Below are 16495 nucleotides of genomic sequence, written 5' to 3'. Positions count from 1 at the left end.
CCATCTTTGGACATGAAAGAACTGAAGATGATGTTCTAGGTGGCTTTGGGGAATCATTTTTATTGGTAAATACGAGAGACTGAAAATCAGTCGTCTTAATCAGTTCTTCTTGCTAGGCCACCATCTGAATCTGAAATTGTTTTGCAAACAGCACCAGTTTGAAGTTGATTTACTGAAAGATAATTGATATCTTTGCCTAGTTCATCTTCATCATCACTGTCTCAATTACTTTGAAAGCAGTTTTCTGGGGGTTCTATGTAAACAGTAGTATCAAAAATATAATCTTCTTCTTCCAGTATACTCGCCATCTTTTCCAAAGTCAATCTAAACAAAATAATGACTGTAAAGTGTTTGTTAAAAATATGAAGCTCACTGTCAACAAATGTAGACAAGCTTTACTCACAAAAAAAAATCCCATACATTTTTCACTAATAATTATTATGTGAACGTAATATATAATATTTTTAAAGTTATCATTAAAGAAAAATTCAGTTTAAACTGCATAGCCAAAAATGTGTACTTGCATAGATTGCTTACCATGGCATGAAATGCATGAGATTGATTAATAAACAGAGATCACATACACAGTTCGGTGCATACAGGAAATGTTAGTGATATAATGAAAAGGTATCAACTTATGCTACAAAAGCATTGTACTGTTATTTTATAATTTACTTACTTGAAAAAAAAAAAATTAAGACACATTGACAAATGTCGACAGTGGGCATAAACAAGTTAATATAGAAGCTGGGAAGCTTTGTTAACATATATAAAAAAATAAAAGTAAATAACTTCACCCAGTAACAAAATGGTAAATGTTTCTCCATTTCTTTATTAACTGGTAAGCCTTCGAATATCTTTTATAAGGTAAATTATGCGAGCAAATCTAGGAAGAACCTGTGCATAAGAATTCAAAAATTGCATTGATAGGTTATGAGGTTCTTAAGTCAGTTTTCTTTTACTATGTACCAAGAGAATACAATAAATAAATAAATTGAATAAAACATAATATAAAAAATAAAATAAATTGTATATTTTAATAATTTTCCATATGCAAAAATACAGTTCAATAATAAGTAAAATTTATCAGATTCATAGTATTTTTATATTATTACAATTTGTATAATACAAAAAAATTTAATACGATGTATAGAAATATGAAGCAAATCAGTAATGTATTTCTTTAAAAATAACTAAATCGGGGAAAATATATTAAAGACTGTTACTCGTTTTATTAGGTTAACACTGGACACTGAGATAACAATAATAATCATATAAATAATGGTGTTTGTTTTATTATTCTTAAAAACTACCGAATAACAATAAAGTAGAAGTCGTAATAATAAATATTATTTATATAAATAATATAAATTTATTTAACATATATAAGCAGCACATCTGACCTGAATCAGTAAAAAAATAGTAAAATATATATCAATTTTTTCCTCTCTTAAGAAAAAAAAAATCACAGAAACATTGAATTTATGTATAAATTGATACATAAATTAAATTAACAATAATTCCTCACATTAACAAGTCGAATGTATTTTAAAATGTTTTGTTTTGTTTAAATCATAGAAGCATTTTAAATAATTCTTTATGTAAAAATATATTACTGGTTAACAAGTAAAAAAAACATGAAAAAAAAAACACAAAAAAAAACTAAAACGGAAAATTATCACTTTAATTTGTTGAACTGCTGAGTGCTTGATGTAAGCCGACTTGCTGTTCAGGTGTTAATTGTGCAACACAGGCTTGAAACATTTCTCCACTTCCCTAAAACAAACATTAAAAATATGTTTTAACATATAAACCTAAGTTTCTGTATTTTACTAGGTTAGACTGCATAATAAAAAAGGAAGAAACAAGAGACCTGACATTATCCAATAGGCACCTTGCTACAAAGAATTGAAACAGATAATGTAATTTGTTTTGCTCAAATATAACTGAACATTTGAAAATGGAACACTATATTTAAACAACATTCTGGTTTAAAACATATGCCCATGCCCAGTATCATCGAATAAATATCATTCCTGTGTCACTCATATACCACGTAAATACAATAAGTACAGTAAGTCAAATTAAATAAAATAAGTTGTAAAGACAATGCTCACAATTTCTTATTTTCAGTGTGCTTGCTATCACCTTTCACCTATACATGCCTTATAAACAGTGTCTTAATACAAATAAGCCATTTATTATACGCATGATAATAAACATGTTTACCTTCTTTTTTTTTATTACAAAGGCAAAACTACAATAAATTAACAGGAGTTAACACAACATGAAAACCAAATCTGTAGTGTAACATTGCATAGCATAGTAAAATTTACCACAATTTTCTCCAAACAAAACAATACAGATTTTAGTAAAGCTGTATGTAGTAAAATATAGAACATGAAACAAAATGTTCTGTTAAAAACTGAAATATTCTCTTTTTTTATTAATGAAAATTAACTACTGCTTATTTTCAGATCCATTCTTCTGAAGGACCTTTAACTAAGTAGTTTGGTAGAAAATGCTTTCTTACCAAACAGTACTCTCACAACGAATACACATATAAGCCGTATTTAATTTTCAGAATGAAATAATCACAATAGCGAGGGATTATCATACTTTTTTGTTGTAATTTATTAAGACTTATTTAAAAAATTTGAAAAGCAATCATGCAGAGCAAGTGTTTCACAGTTTAATTTGTTCATTACAAAGCAATTCCCGAGCATTGATAGCCTACCTAAATATGGGGACATTAATATTTAATTATCCCATAGTATAGTGTACATATAGGGAAATTGAAGATTCTCTGCATTTATACCAGATACACCTAAATTATTGTAAATCCTAATATGAATGGGAGAATTTTGCAAGGGAAAATACAAACTTCCCATATAAATGTGGTATGAATATAAAATAAGACTAATTTTTCAACTAAATAGACAATCATAATCATGGCTTACATTTAGGTTTTCTCAAAGGCAACTTTTTAAAATGAAAAAGGAATTCCTTCTTAATAGTAACATGATTATTATAATCAATTAGCTTAATTATATACAATGAATCCATGGATACAAGTTCTTATCTATTATCTGGGAATGCATAAAAAATTCTATTTACTTGAGTTTCTATCACCAGACATCTTTACCATAATAAATAATCGTAGAAAATATTGTTTGAACAAGGTACGGGAAAAGAAGTCGATTCATAAAAGCAAAGTTGTTAAAAATTGTAAAAGTTTTCATTTTCATTGGTTGAAATTCTTCAATTCCTTTTCAGCTATTTGTCAAACTAAACAATTCTGCCAAAAGCAGAGTGGAGAAATCTTTTGTAGCTTGTCTCTGGTACATGTTTCTACTGAAAACTTGACAGAGTAAGTATTTAAATTTGTTAAACCACCTTTTCCTACAGCTCATGTGTATTCCTGTAAAAGTGGGGAAAAATTGAAATAATGGGCTTTTACTTTATTTTCATATAAAGTGCAAGAATAACACGAAAATAAAATACATATAGTGCTTTCTGTGAAAGATTAGTTTACTTGATAAATATAGATAATAATGCTTGATCAGTTAGGCAGATTTTTTTTTTTAAATATCTTTCATAGAAACAATTTATATATGTTTTATAGAACGTAAAATATTACTACCTGAAAGTAATGCTACAAAATATGACTGAGACCTTATTGCTCAACCTACATTCACTTACAAGGCTTAATTCACACCTAAAATAATCACCAAAGAACAAAAGGAATGGAAAAAATTTTCAGATCACATCAATGGTTTTTTTTAGGTTTTAAACCAAAATGTTTGTTGTAATTCTTACAAGAACACATTTTTATTTTCATAGGTCAATTTATAGTTTTTTTATTAATGCATGTAAAGATTCTGAATCTTTCAAGCCAAAATTGTAAAAAATATATATATATATATATATATATATATACCAATAAATAATACACAGTATATTTCATTACACTGTAATACTAGTGAATGTTTTAGATTTAAATATTTCTAAAAAAAAGAAAATAATCCACAACTACAAAGCTCAACTAAATGTCTTCTTTTAACCCAGTCAAATATCAATTAAAAATATATATCTAAATAACTCCAATTTCACCACGTTCATAAACAAAGTTTTTGATAAGATTGCTGTACACCTCTTCAACCCCTTAGTTCATAGTTGGCTCAACCATCCTCATCTCCGAATTTCTCAATCACATAGAATCTTAAGCAGATAAAAGATAAAATTAATGAAAATAAAAAGAAAAGAAATGTTACCTGTATTTGTCGGATAATTCCTAACATTCTTTTAGCGACATCATTATCTAATGCGATCGCTTCTCTAGCAAAAGCTTCACTCATAATAGCTATTAATTTTGGTATATTAGAATTATTAACACCAAGTACAACTGGATGATTCGCTTCAATTAAATCACAAAGGTATCCGTATATGTGAGGTGCTTCATCGGTATCTTCCAAAACTGGTAACCATGTTAGCCTGAGGAAAAGCCATTAAACCAACAGAAATTACTACTTACACAGTCTGCATTTTTAGATTTTATTCATTTAAAACTTTCTATAAATACAACAAATAATTAATTGAATAAAGGCTGTACAAACAGTTAACTGACAGACAACTGCTAGTTGAAATGCTAACATGAAGGCAGACACTGCGCTTAGAAAAAAAATTGCATCCTTATCTTAATTTTTTCAATTTCATTTTTCAACGAGCATTTCATGAAACAACAAAAATTTTAATAGAGTAAAATATGTCTGTAAATCATTAGTTGCAAGACAATATTTATGCAACAGCTTAAAAAGTAAAAGCTGAAAGTTTTATCAAGAAACCTAAGATGCTACAGCTATTAATACACAAAAAATGTTAATACTCACCAATGAGGAAGTATCTCATCTACATTTATTGCTGAATTGTTATGTTTTAAAATTTTTGTTACAGCCGATATGGCATTTTCAGTCGGGTTAATAAATTCAGGAGATCTCGCTTCTGGATCATTAATTACTTCTACTAGCCTTGGTATTGCTTCTGCACATGTAGCTGCAATAAAAAATATAAACATTAAAAAAATCTTTAAACTATTTCTTTGACATCTATCAGAGCTACAAATACTAATTTTTTTATGGACTGAAAATTGTAATTTACAATGAAAAATTCACCACGCTGGAGAGCCTGAATTATTTGTTAACTATTCCTTTCCTAATTTCATTAATTTCTAACATTCCATTTTTCTATAATTATTATAGAACTTATGGAATATAAGTATTATATTCCAGTTCATAACATATTATGCAGATCAACATCAGGAATGAGCAAGTGCACTAAATCATGGATAATAAAAAGAAACTATCTACAAATTTGCCTGGAAGGACCACGGAAAAGGGTAGGGAGGAAAGACCTTATTCACACCAATATCATTTAACACAACATAGAAAACTAAGTAAGGCAATATTGCTTATAGTACATACTACAAAAACCAATTGATTAAATAACATAGAGCAAATATTAAAAAAAAAACTACTCATATTTAATTTACATCAATTAACCGGAAAATCCTCTATGCAGATTGCCAATTACAAAAGAAAATTGCAGCGTAGTACAATAAAATCCTTATAGATCATACACACTGCACTGTATGAAAATAATTGTTGCTTAGTTAGATAAAGTGGATGTAAATTTCTTAAATATGATTTTTACAAAAACTTTCTTCTCTTTAAATTCATTAAAATAAATGCTTGGAAAAGTTACACAGAGACATCCCAGAAGGCATTGGCCAAACTTAGGGGACTGATTTACGAATTATACTTCATTTTTCCTAGTCCACCATTTAGTATTTTTCAATAAAAATTCATTTTTTTATGAAATTTTATGTACAAATACAAGTATTTTTTTGTTTACTCAAAAAAATACATAAGTTACAAATTCCAAAATGGCCACCATTAATATCGTTTAATCTTAAGCATTTTCACTTTGTACAATAATTGAATTAAAGATTATTTATTTAGTAACTACAGAACTGGCACAAAATTGTTTAACTGTATAATTTTTGCAATCCACTTTAATCAGCCAATCTCAGTTGTTTATCAACCTATTCATAATAAAAGGCTTACCATTTTACTTAATAAAGCATTATTTGATAAAACTATAATATTTATGGAACTATTATCAATAATAGCTCTGTAACTGATTGTAAAGGGCTGATGAGTTATAAATAGCGACTGACAATACTGATTGTTAAGCAGCCACTGATAGCTTTAATCGGCTTGCTGATAGTCTCTTGGGCATGCAACTGCCACATTACCATCATTTTATTGTTTGCCTGAGTGATACATGTGTGTTAAAATGAGTACGGTAATAATGAATTCCGCCAGTTATGACATCCTATCAGCAATTAGATTTCTAAACGCAAGAGGACATAATGCTGCTGAAGTTCACAATTGTGAGAAATGTATAGATCTATTGTCTCAAAGAAATATCATGGCGTTTGGGACCAAAAGGATGGGCTTGTGATTAATTTCATGGAACCTGGACATCCATTACACCACAAGTCTTCCTCATAACACATATCCACACATGATTGCATGCACAACAGAAAGTATCAAAAATTTGGATGGAAGATTTTTTTATCATCAGGGGATGATACATCAGGAGGAGACTGTAAGGGTACAGTCCTTATCTCACACCCAGTGACTACAATCTCTTCCTACACCTCAAAAACTATTCAGGAAACTGAAGAGTTGAAAATCTTGGTGCACGAGTGGCTACAATCCCAGGTGGCAGAATTTTACTGCATTAAGAACCTTGTTTCACAATATCAAAAGTATTTGGAACAAAATTGTGATTATGTAGAAAAATAAAGTAATAAGTATTTGAAACCATAAACTTTTTCGTTTTTTCAACTGTTTTCATTTTGTTATAGATTGGCCTTTACTTCTGAATGCCTTGCATAATGAACAACTTTAGAAAGTAACAAATGAAGAAAGGAACTTATACCTAAGATGTTTTAAATGAATTACTTGTACACAGAATGGACAAGAAATTATAAACAAATTAATACAGCTTTGTGAAGAAAAGGACTTTAAAATTTACTGCCTTCTAAGCAGAACAATTTACACATACTTCATATTACAAATGAAAAACAGAAGTCAACTTCCAATCAATCTTGTAATAATGTTTAGTCTTATAGCTGGGTTTTTGCTCAAACAATAAATACGTATCGGGTGCATGCAACTCCTAACCATATACACCATGAACTATAAAAAAGCAATCAAATTTTCCTTTTTCCTATTTTATTAACAATCCACTTTAACTGAAATATGCCATTTAAATATTTAAAGAAAACAATTTTTGGTATAATGGAATTTCTTAGTTTTGTAACTTCCACAAATGTTAAAACAAAAATTTTATGTATGCAGTTAATTTCATTTTACTAAAAGAACACTAACACAATCTGAAATCATGTTACTGCAACATGTTAGTCAAAGTCTAGGTAAAATGCAAGAGAATTTTCTAGGATCATTTGAGAACAAATGCATACAATAAATATAAGGAATCTTTATTTATGCTTAGCTTTCTTTCTTAGCTAAGAAATCTTAACCTGTGCATATTACACTGTTCTTATATTATAACATGATTAAAAATAATAATAAATGGCTACTTAACAGACTGAATGATATTTTAAGTACTTAGCCATATCAAAATCACAGTAATTTAAAATTTCATCATTTTCATTCTTTAAATTTTCTCTAAGGTTTCAAATTACCAAAGTTTTACTTATGTATTAATTATAAAATAAGTTAAGAAGAGAAAATAAAATAAATTACCTGCAAACGCTTCACCACCATGTAAACCTAAAACACCACAACCATAAACAGCAGCCTGTCTAACTTCAGGTGCTTTATCTGTAATATATGATAACATCGGTTGTAAAAATAGATTTTGATATTTTGCACAAGCAGGCCCTCCAAATTCAATGACATCATCAAATACGCACAATGCCCACTGATGATCAGACCATGGTCTATCAGGAGTCTACAAATAACAATTAAAACAATCAATTAGATTTTGTTTTAAACTATTAAAAAAAAGGGGGGGGGGAATATGTAAATAGATTAACGGGGTAAAAGAACTAAGTAGACTAATTTAGGATATATCTAAATTAAAATACCTAGTAAACTTCCCTTTGTATTCAGTGATAAATTGTAGAAAAACTGAAGAAAAGTGCCTTAAACCCTTTGGGCTCATTATTGCGGAAGCCTTTGCCTAAAGTTGGCATTGACATCAAAACGAAAGTTTTATTTTATGATTTATCCCTGGGTGAAGTTTTAGTGTATTTTAAAATACACTAAATTTTAATTTTAATTTTATTTTAAAATAACTTATTTCATAACTGAAATTTTTGTTATGTTAATATTTTGAACATAATCAACAAACTTATATTAATTTCATTTATTAAAATGAAAAGTCAAATTTTGAAGTCTGAGCTACATCTAATGACACATGAGAGGTCAGAAACTGTGTTTTTTACTACTAAACAGACTGCTTTTCACCTCCAATTTTTTCTTCTTTTAATATAAGTAGACAAAAAATATTAAAGACATTGGAACACTACACTAAATTTATGTTGTATAGCAGTCATATTTTTTTAGACAAAATTTAAAAGAATAAGTTATTTTTTATAAATTCATTAATACAAAAGTAATAAAATATTAATTTAGCTATAAAAACTTGGCTATCAAAATAAAATATCGGTAAAAAGCATTTAAAAAATAATCTTAAAGGTTAAGTTCTAAAAATCTCTGAAATAGTTTTAAATTATGGTTGGAAAAATGTTTCTACTGTTTGAAGCATTACGCAAAACATTCTATTGAATTTACTAACTTATCAGAAAATATGAAAATGCTAAAAAAAACTGACAATAAACAAACTAAAACTAGATGAACATTTTATATTTAACATAAAAATCTCTTTTGCAAAATGTTATAAATATTAATTAAAATATCTAGATGTCAAATTTATAGAAATGCAATCTTGAAAACTGAATTTTACTGCACATTATAACTATTAGATAAATATAAGGATCAATTAGGAATATGTGAAGTAAGTACAGGTACAACCTTATCAGTGAAAGTTTAAATGTAGAAAAAAATTTCTCCAACAATTTGTAAATATGATTTTTTAGAATTTTCTACAAATTATTGCAACTTTCTTGATTCAAGGCCAACAGACAGGTGCACCACTTTTTTGTACACCAAGTCAAGTGAACCTGTAGGTTTGTTGTATCTGTGGATTACACTATTAGGTCAGGATGTTTTGTTAATTAAAATCCAGACAACAGAATATTGGCCGGGGAAGGTATTAGCAGTTAAGATTAGATTACAATGGTCAGATCAGTTTTCAAATTGTCTAATCAATTTGAATCAAATTGTTGGAATTAGCACAATTCCAACATGCTTTTCTTAATTTTTGTACTGATGTCATAGCTTGCTTACATATTTAAAATTGATGATATTCTTGCAGATACTCTTAAGTTCAATTTCATCTAACTGCTAATGATTTTATAAAAATTTTACCGCAATATAAATATAATAAATTTATATGATCACGAATAATTTAATTATACAGCGTAAGCAAAATAAAACCAACCCCATAATGAAACTGGTGCCCAACACTAATTATGAAAGACTTGCAAAATTAGCACGACTAGTGGATGTATGTTACTAATGATTGTTCCTGCCGTTAGTCAGATGGTTATGTGCCAGTGCAATATGTTTTGTTGCAATACAGTACTGTGAGTGCAGAGTAGTGTTTGTGAAAATTGCCTTATTCAAGTCAGGAAAGGATAGCTATAGTGAGGGCTATATATTTGTTCTGGATTGTTTGCAGAATCACATCAAGTATTCATAAAAAAATTCCCGAATGCCTGTATCCCAGAGAAGAGTAGCATAAACGATTTAGTTAAACACAGGTTCGGTTTCAAATGCAAAATGAAACAGGCATCCTTCTATTAGGACTACACAGGCCATTGCTGAAATTGAAGAGAATTACTGCCATTTCAAAAAAAAATCACTATGCAAGTTATCCGAACAATCTGGTGTAAGTACACATCTAGTTGTAAAATTCTTCATGAATTAAAATTGAAACCATACCACGTTACAATTATCCAGCCACATTAATTCACAGAACACCAGGTATTGGATGGCAAGGAACCCTCACAAGATATTCAAGCATCCACTTCTTGATGGTAAATTTGGTGTTTGATATGCCGTTTCTGGTAATCGTATAGTGGGACCAACATTTTTTGACTGGACTGTCAATAAACAAGTTTACCTCACAATTTTTGAAGAATTCTATGCGCAATTAACTGACAATGAAAGAGATACAGCTTCTTTCAACAAGATGGATCAATGTGTCATAAAACAAACGTTTCCTGAATTGTGTTCATGCAGCTTTCAACAAATGAACGAGCTGTCAGCAGAGGATGGTGGCCTCCACATTCCTTAAGAGTTGTCTAAGGAAAGAATTTATGCATCTAATCACCACAATATTGATGAATTGAAGGTAAACATTCAACAAGAAATCAACACAACTGACATTTTGCATAAGAGGACTCATTATTCTAGCACAAAAGTGCATCAATACTGAGGTTGATCATGTTGAACATTTTTTGTAACAATAAGGTAAATAAATGCAACAATTATGTTTTATGTTTTTCTTATTTAATTTATCCGTATCATTCATAAAAATTTTATTCAAACATAACCTACTAATTCTGCAGCAGTTACGTTATGGGTTCGGTTTTATGTTGCTCACTCTGTATAATAATAAAAAAATTTAATTGAAAAAATCACCAAAATATCATTACTAATTAAGTTTCTATTTTAACATAGAACAAGACTGAATCTGATTCTATAACTACTTGGAAAATCTTCAGTACAAATTAATCTATATATATATATATATATATATATCTTTTGTGTACAAGAATAAAGGAGGCTTGATTTTACTTATATACAATTTTATTATTTTTTATTTATGTTAAGCATTACTCTTTATAAACAGACTGAATGATTTTTTTTAAAAATAAATTATTTTACTGCTTACAAAGATATTTTCAAGACCTTTTCAGTTAGTATAATCATATAATACAGCTCTAACTAAATCTATAAAAATAGTTTAAAATATAATACTAATTCTTGTATTCTAGGAATTTCTTTTTGTTGAAGGCTCAGTAATAATATCTCAGATTTTTACTTTTATAAATAATTTCATCCCTTATTATTTTTATCAAGATGCAGGTTTCTTACATTTTTATTTCTTGCAAAAGGTTCTTTTGTTTCTTTTACACATAAAATGCTTGTTTCATAGGCCTCTCCATATTTTAAATAAAAGTAAACTTCAAAAAGTAAAATGAAATAAGACTGAAAACCTACAAAACTGCACTAAAAAATAATATTGTTAAAATTTTACCTAACAAATTAGGCTTCCAATTAAGAAATTAGGAAGCCTTGCTTCACTAGATAAGACACTTCAGCCATTAGGCTTAGTGTGCAGTTATTGCAGGAGTTGCAAGGACGCTCACTGGCATTATTTTGATATTCTTAGCATTGAGAATCTACAGAATAAAATGGTACAGAGGTTCCCTGCTACAAAGGAAGTTTGAATTGAATAAGCTTTGGTTTTTACACTTTTTTTAAATTTGTTGAAACAATGAATATACAGATGGATGATTTGTGTTTGACATGTGTTGTCATTTCATCCCACAAATACATCTATTTAGTATTTATGTGAATGTTTGTAATAACCCAAAAGATTTGCACGACTATGCTGAGTATTTTTAAAGCTGTGTAATGTCATTTATTTACGTAGCTTTATTGATATTATATAAAATTACAAATAGATTACCTGATTTTTCTATACAGTTTCCTTTAATAGAAACACATTTCCCCACCAGATAGGCAGCTTCCTGAAACCCTCATAAAACAAACAGGATGGCTGCCCCAACAACCAATTGTGCCCAAAATGCTCAACTGAGGCATTGTCTGCGAATCTTTCTCCTCAAACCAAACTCGTGGAAATCATTGTGACAAGTCTGGACTGTACAGTGGGTGTTAATGAATTTTATTAAGTTTATTGTGAGTCTGAGCTGCTGTGTTGTTTGTTGATAAGCAACCTTGGTGTCATACAAAAACCTGCAGTAGTAATATGCTGCATTTACTGCAATTTGGGCAGGAAATCAATCTGCAGCATTTCTTTTGAGTCCCAAAATACAGTTGCCAAAACTTTTCTACAAGGTTACAAAAGCTTGAATTTTAACACTGACACAGGTCCACGAATGACATTTGTGACTTTTCGTTCTCCATTACATCAATCACTTAAAAATCGTTTGGCCCGATCATACATTTGAGTTTTTAACAAGCAAATATCATCTCAAAACTGTGCCTGAAGTATTCAAAATTTCAGAGGATTTGACAACTTAATAAGAAATCTGATTATAATTCATTGCGCAACTGCTGATTGTACCTCCTGCAGGAACATGATCAATGGTCGTGGCTGGCCAGTTGCTCCCCTCCAAACATATCCACGTAACTACCTGCAACGCCCCATGACATTCATTCTTCTTCCTCAGCCCGCATAACAAAATACCAGTTTATACTTGAATAAGCCTCATATTTGATACAATTTACTACTAGCAAAACATAATACCTTAGGTTAACATTTTTATATCAGATACTTAGAAATTATAATTACCAGCATTTTAACGAAATGTCCGACAATCTGATCCAAATATGGAAAGAAATCTGTCTTATATGCTGTAAATAATGCATGAATTATATCCGCTACTTTGCTTAATGTATAAATATCATCGCTATCTTCTGCAACTAATTTCTCTTCAACAACCTGCATATAATCACAAACAGATAGTTATAGACAGAAAAGAAAAAAAAACAGGATAACAAAAAAATAAATCTGAGAAAAAAATTCAACACCAGATGAAAAGTAACCACTCACTAGGTCATCTACATAATACGTTACAAAAAATAAGTACAAAACAAAATTTTATCAAATTCAGCATTAGTTTTGGGAGGGGATTGGTAAGATAGTTCAGCCACAAGAGAAATCTTTCTTAAACCAAACACCAGATTTTATTTCATAAAAACTAGCCTTCAGACTAGTTTCTAGTTGCCAACTTCCAAATACAAATAGGACTAAAAATTAACAAGAGATTATAAAAATTTGTTTCTTGAGGTGGAAGGTCTTTGTGAATCCTTCCATTAGTTTTTTTCTTTCTAGAATTATATTTACTTTAGAGCGACAAGGTAGATTAAATAACTTATATACACATACAGACACACACATTATATATAATACTCGGCAAAAATAAAATAATCAAAAACTGTTTGTATTATTGAGCTGAAACATATATCATGAGAAACATATAATAATTCAAAGCTTGACAGAGCTGTGCTATATGAAAGCTTTAAAAATCTAGTTTTGGCAATTTCTTTCAATAAAATGGAAAATGTAAAAACATTTGCAGGACAATAATCCTTTCAGGGGAAGGAACTTTTTTGTAATTTCCTTTTTGGGCCTTTTTTTATAGTTTCTCAGTTTTGTTACTGTTCTGTAACATACGAGGTGTGATCAAATAATACGGTGAATGAATTTTTATAGCTGCAACTGCCGACGCTACATCCATATGCTGTAATTAGTCCAATAGCGTGATCAACTGAGACAGGCAGGGACACGTTGTAACATGTTCGAGCTTGCCAGCCAGCTGCCAGAGCCGCTAGAGTGAGGTTGTGTTTGTCGTGTCTATCGCGCATCATGGATTTTAAGTTTTGTTTTAAGTTGCAAAAGAATGCCAAAGAAGCTCACAAAATGTTAGAATCGGTGTACGGCGATAATGTGGTAACTTTGAAGACTGTGTACAAGTGGTATGACATTTAAAAACGGAAATGAGTCTGTTGAAGACGAGCAGCTTGCGGGACATCCAGTAACCTCAAAAACAGTTGAAAATGTGCAAAAAGTGGAAACAATGGTTCGTTCAAACAGGCAAATGACTGTGAGAGCTATCGGAAGACCTTAACATCTCGGATCCGTTCAAAACATTTTAACTAATGAATTGCAAATGAGACGAGTGAGTGCAAAATTTGTTCCCAGACTTTTGAGTGATGAACAGAAGGAAAATTGTGTGTCAATTTGCACAGAGTTGAAGGGTCGTCTTCATGGCCAAAATTGTAACTGGAGATGAAAGTTGGGTCTATGGCTATGACCCTGAGACCAAAATGCAGAGTTCCCAATGGAAAACCAGTTCATCTCCTCGCCCTAAAAAGGCACGTCAGTCAAAATCCAACATCAAGGTCATGCTCGTTTTTATCGATAGTGAGGGCATAGTGCAATCAGAGTTCGTTCCAAGGGGAACAACTGTAAACTCTGAATTTTATAAGGGTGTACTGCAAACGTTTGCGAAACAATGTACGAAGAAAGTGACCAGAAAAATAGACCAATGGCTTCTTTCTTCACCACAACGCACTGTGTCACACCTCGCTTCTCATTTGCGAGTTTTGGGCCGAAAAAAGTGTTCCTGTCTGTCCACATGCAACTTTTGGCTCTTCCCAAAAATTAAAACTGTGCTTAAAAGATAACGTTTTGACACCATTGCTGACAATGAGAGGGCCACAACCGAGTAGCTGAAAGCCCTTCCGAAAGACACCTTCCAGAAATGCCTCCAGTCATGGAGTCAACGTTGGGATAAGTGCATTGCTAGCCAAGGACAGTACTTTGAAGGAGATTAAATCGAATTCTATGTAAAACCTTATTACTTTTTTTAATAAATAAAGTATTTTTTTCACCGTATTTTTTGATCACACCTCGTACTGTATTATAGTTTTATGTTTTATTATAGCTTTTAACAAATCACTCATCCACAATAAAAGATTTCTATTATGAACAGGCCTCATCCCATAATTTACATACTATAGTTATTATAATTATACTCTTTTACGACTTGACTTTTTAGGTTGCTTTCACCTGAAGTAAAAAAATACAAACATATAATAACATCAACACAAAATAAAGAAACATGATTATTACAGTACTCCTTTTTATTAAACGTATGAAGGATGACTATAACAAATTTGATGAACTATTTCAATTTTGTTATGTTCAGTAGTTAACTGTTTTGCTGTTAACTATCAGTATTTTTTAAACTAATTAGTTTTTACATTTCTTATAAAATTGCAAATTTAACTGAAATAAAAACTGTTATTTCATTATATAATAAGCCATGTTATTTAATGATGCACAGTCTTTCCACTGTGTAATACATACGTTATATTTTACATTCTTATGATTTTAATCAGGGCTTTAATCTATACTATAACACTCTTCATACAATTTTATTATTGTGTAATATGCTAACATATATCTAAAATAAAAATAAAAAATTGAATATTTATTTTTTAATAAGATCTAAAAAACAAAATTAAGTTGTAGTATATATTATCAAAATAAATAAGGGTTAGAAATTGTTTTTCTGGGAGGGGAATAGTTACATAATTTTAATTTTATATAAGATACTATATACCATTAACAAACACAAATTTATGGTTTGCAATAATTTTCTTCAGCAAAGCAAATTATAATTGAACAAATAAAAAAAGAAAATATTTTAATTTGAATTTAACAATGAAAAAAAAAAATTATATCAAGAAATAGAGACAATACCAACCTCATCGTAATCTTCATCTTTTCTCTTTTCTAATCTCTCATCAGCACGTTCAAAATGTTCTTTTAATAACTTATCCAAAATTCTTAATAACTCCTTCATAGCTTCTTCTGATAAACAACCATTACCCAAAAATTCTATACACTGGGAAAATAATAAACAGTTAATTACATATTATATATATGCATAAAAAAACAAAAACTAAGCAAGTTTTTAAAACCTTACTGAACATATTTTATATTGTTATTCTGTTTTGTTTTCTAATCTAGAACATTGGTTTTTTTGTGCTCTTAGATGCCATAACCAAATGGCTTTAGACAATTTGACATAAATGAGAACACACCTTATTCTTAAGCCACCCACAAACACAAACTATTATTAACGCCCAGCCATGCAAGGAAATGTGATCGATCTGTTGCCTTCTTCACAAAGTGAAATATTATGTTGGATAGCAGTATGCAAAGTTCACTGAAATGTTAAGCTTCTTTACTAGTGCCATCACTGTTCACATACTAATACCAGTGGTAAATTAGATGGATCATAGCTGGATACACAATATCACAGTATTCACAGACTTACAGTATTCATATAAATGACTTATTAAAGGTGGAAAACAATTTTTTTTTGTTTAGGACATAGCTATGGATTAGTGCTAAGTGGATTGCCAGCTTCTTATACAATTTTCAGGTTTTTCTTTCAACTGGATAGTAAACCATCATCTGATGAGCACGGTCTAAATAATATTTTATACAT

General features: G+C 29.8%; 1 protein-coding gene across 1 annotated transcript in view; it reads right to left on the bottom strand.

The window, feature by feature from the left end:
• Positions 1-1011: 1011 nt before the first annotated feature.
• The window catches only part of Karybeta3 (karyopherin beta 3), a 62706-nt gene continuing 47222 nt past the window's right edge, over positions 1012-16495 (bottom strand). The window contains exons 17-22 of the mRNA XM_075380730.1: positions 15746-15886; positions 12763-12912; positions 7836-8043; positions 4890-5052; positions 4275-4494; positions 1012-1776 (exon numbers count right to left, since the gene is read on the bottom strand). Coding sequence (XP_075236845.1) covers positions 1684-1776; positions 4275-4494; positions 4890-5052; positions 7836-8043; positions 12763-12912; positions 15746-15886 — 975 coding nt within the window. The 3' untranslated portion in view covers positions 1012-1683. The remainder of the gene's footprint in view (positions 1777-4274; positions 4495-4889; positions 5053-7835; positions 8044-12762; positions 12913-15745; positions 15887-16495) is intronic.

Source organism: Lycorma delicatula, chromosome 12 (assembly GCF_047948215.1).
Source record: "Lycorma delicatula isolate Av1 chromosome 12, ASM4794821v1, whole genome shotgun sequence".
NCBI classification, from domain to species: Eukaryota; Metazoa; Arthropoda; class Insecta; order Hemiptera; family Fulgoridae; genus Lycorma; species Lycorma delicatula.
Note: the sequence above shows the minus strand (reverse complement) of the source record. Positions and strands in the feature narration are given on the sequence as shown.